This window comes from Eimeria tenella, genomic scaffold (assembly GCF_000499545.2).
Source record: "Eimeria tenella Houghton genomic scaffold, Eth_scaff2282, whole genome shotgun sequence".
In the NCBI taxonomy this organism is placed as follows: domain Eukaryota; phylum Apicomplexa; class Conoidasida; order Eucoccidiorida; family Eimeriidae; genus Eimeria; species Eimeria tenella.
Genome location: NW_013542139.1, coordinates 1,167 through 1,608, shown reverse-complemented (window position 1 = coordinate 1,608; position 442 = coordinate 1,167). Strand labels below are relative to the sequence as shown.

The 442-nt window shown below is 66.7% G+C and overlaps 1 protein-coding gene across 1 annotated transcript in view; it reads left to right on the top strand.

Annotated features, from left to right (window-relative positions):
* Window positions 1-18: 18 nt before the first annotated feature.
* ETH_00037135 (uncharacterized protein) overlaps window positions 19-442 on the top strand; it is a gene marked incomplete at both ends in the record, with an annotated part of 1,567 nt that continues 1,143 nt past the window's right edge. The window contains one exon of the mRNA XM_013374767.1: window positions 19-442. Coding sequence (XP_013230221.1) covers window positions 19-442 — 424 coding nt within the window.

The following is a 442-nucleotide window of genomic DNA, read 5'->3' as shown; positions in this document are numbered from 1 at the left end:
AAACCCCCCCGCCAGCAGCGGCAGTAGCAGCGGCAGCAGCAGCAGCAGTAGCAGTAGCAGCAGCAGCAGCAGCAGGCTGAGCCACCTGGAGGAGAAGGCTGTGGAGCACTATGCGATCCTCTGCAGCATAGAGCAGGTGCTGCAGCAGCAGCGTCTGCGGATTCTGCAGCAGCTGGAGCAGCAGCAGCGGCAGCTGCGGCGGTTGCGGCGGCACCAAGAGCTGCAGCAGCACATGCGGGACTGCAGCCGCAGCAGCAGCAAAAGGGGGGGGGCCCCCAAGGGTACAGCTGGCTCCTCAAGCGCGGGGGGCTCCTCCGAGGGCCTCTTAACAAATGCAGAAGGGAGGCCCCTGCCAAGCAACAGCGACGCGCTGCTGCTGTGGGAGCAGCAGCAGCAGCAGCAGGTGCAGCACTGCCCCAGCGGCAAGCCGCGGGTCTCAGCT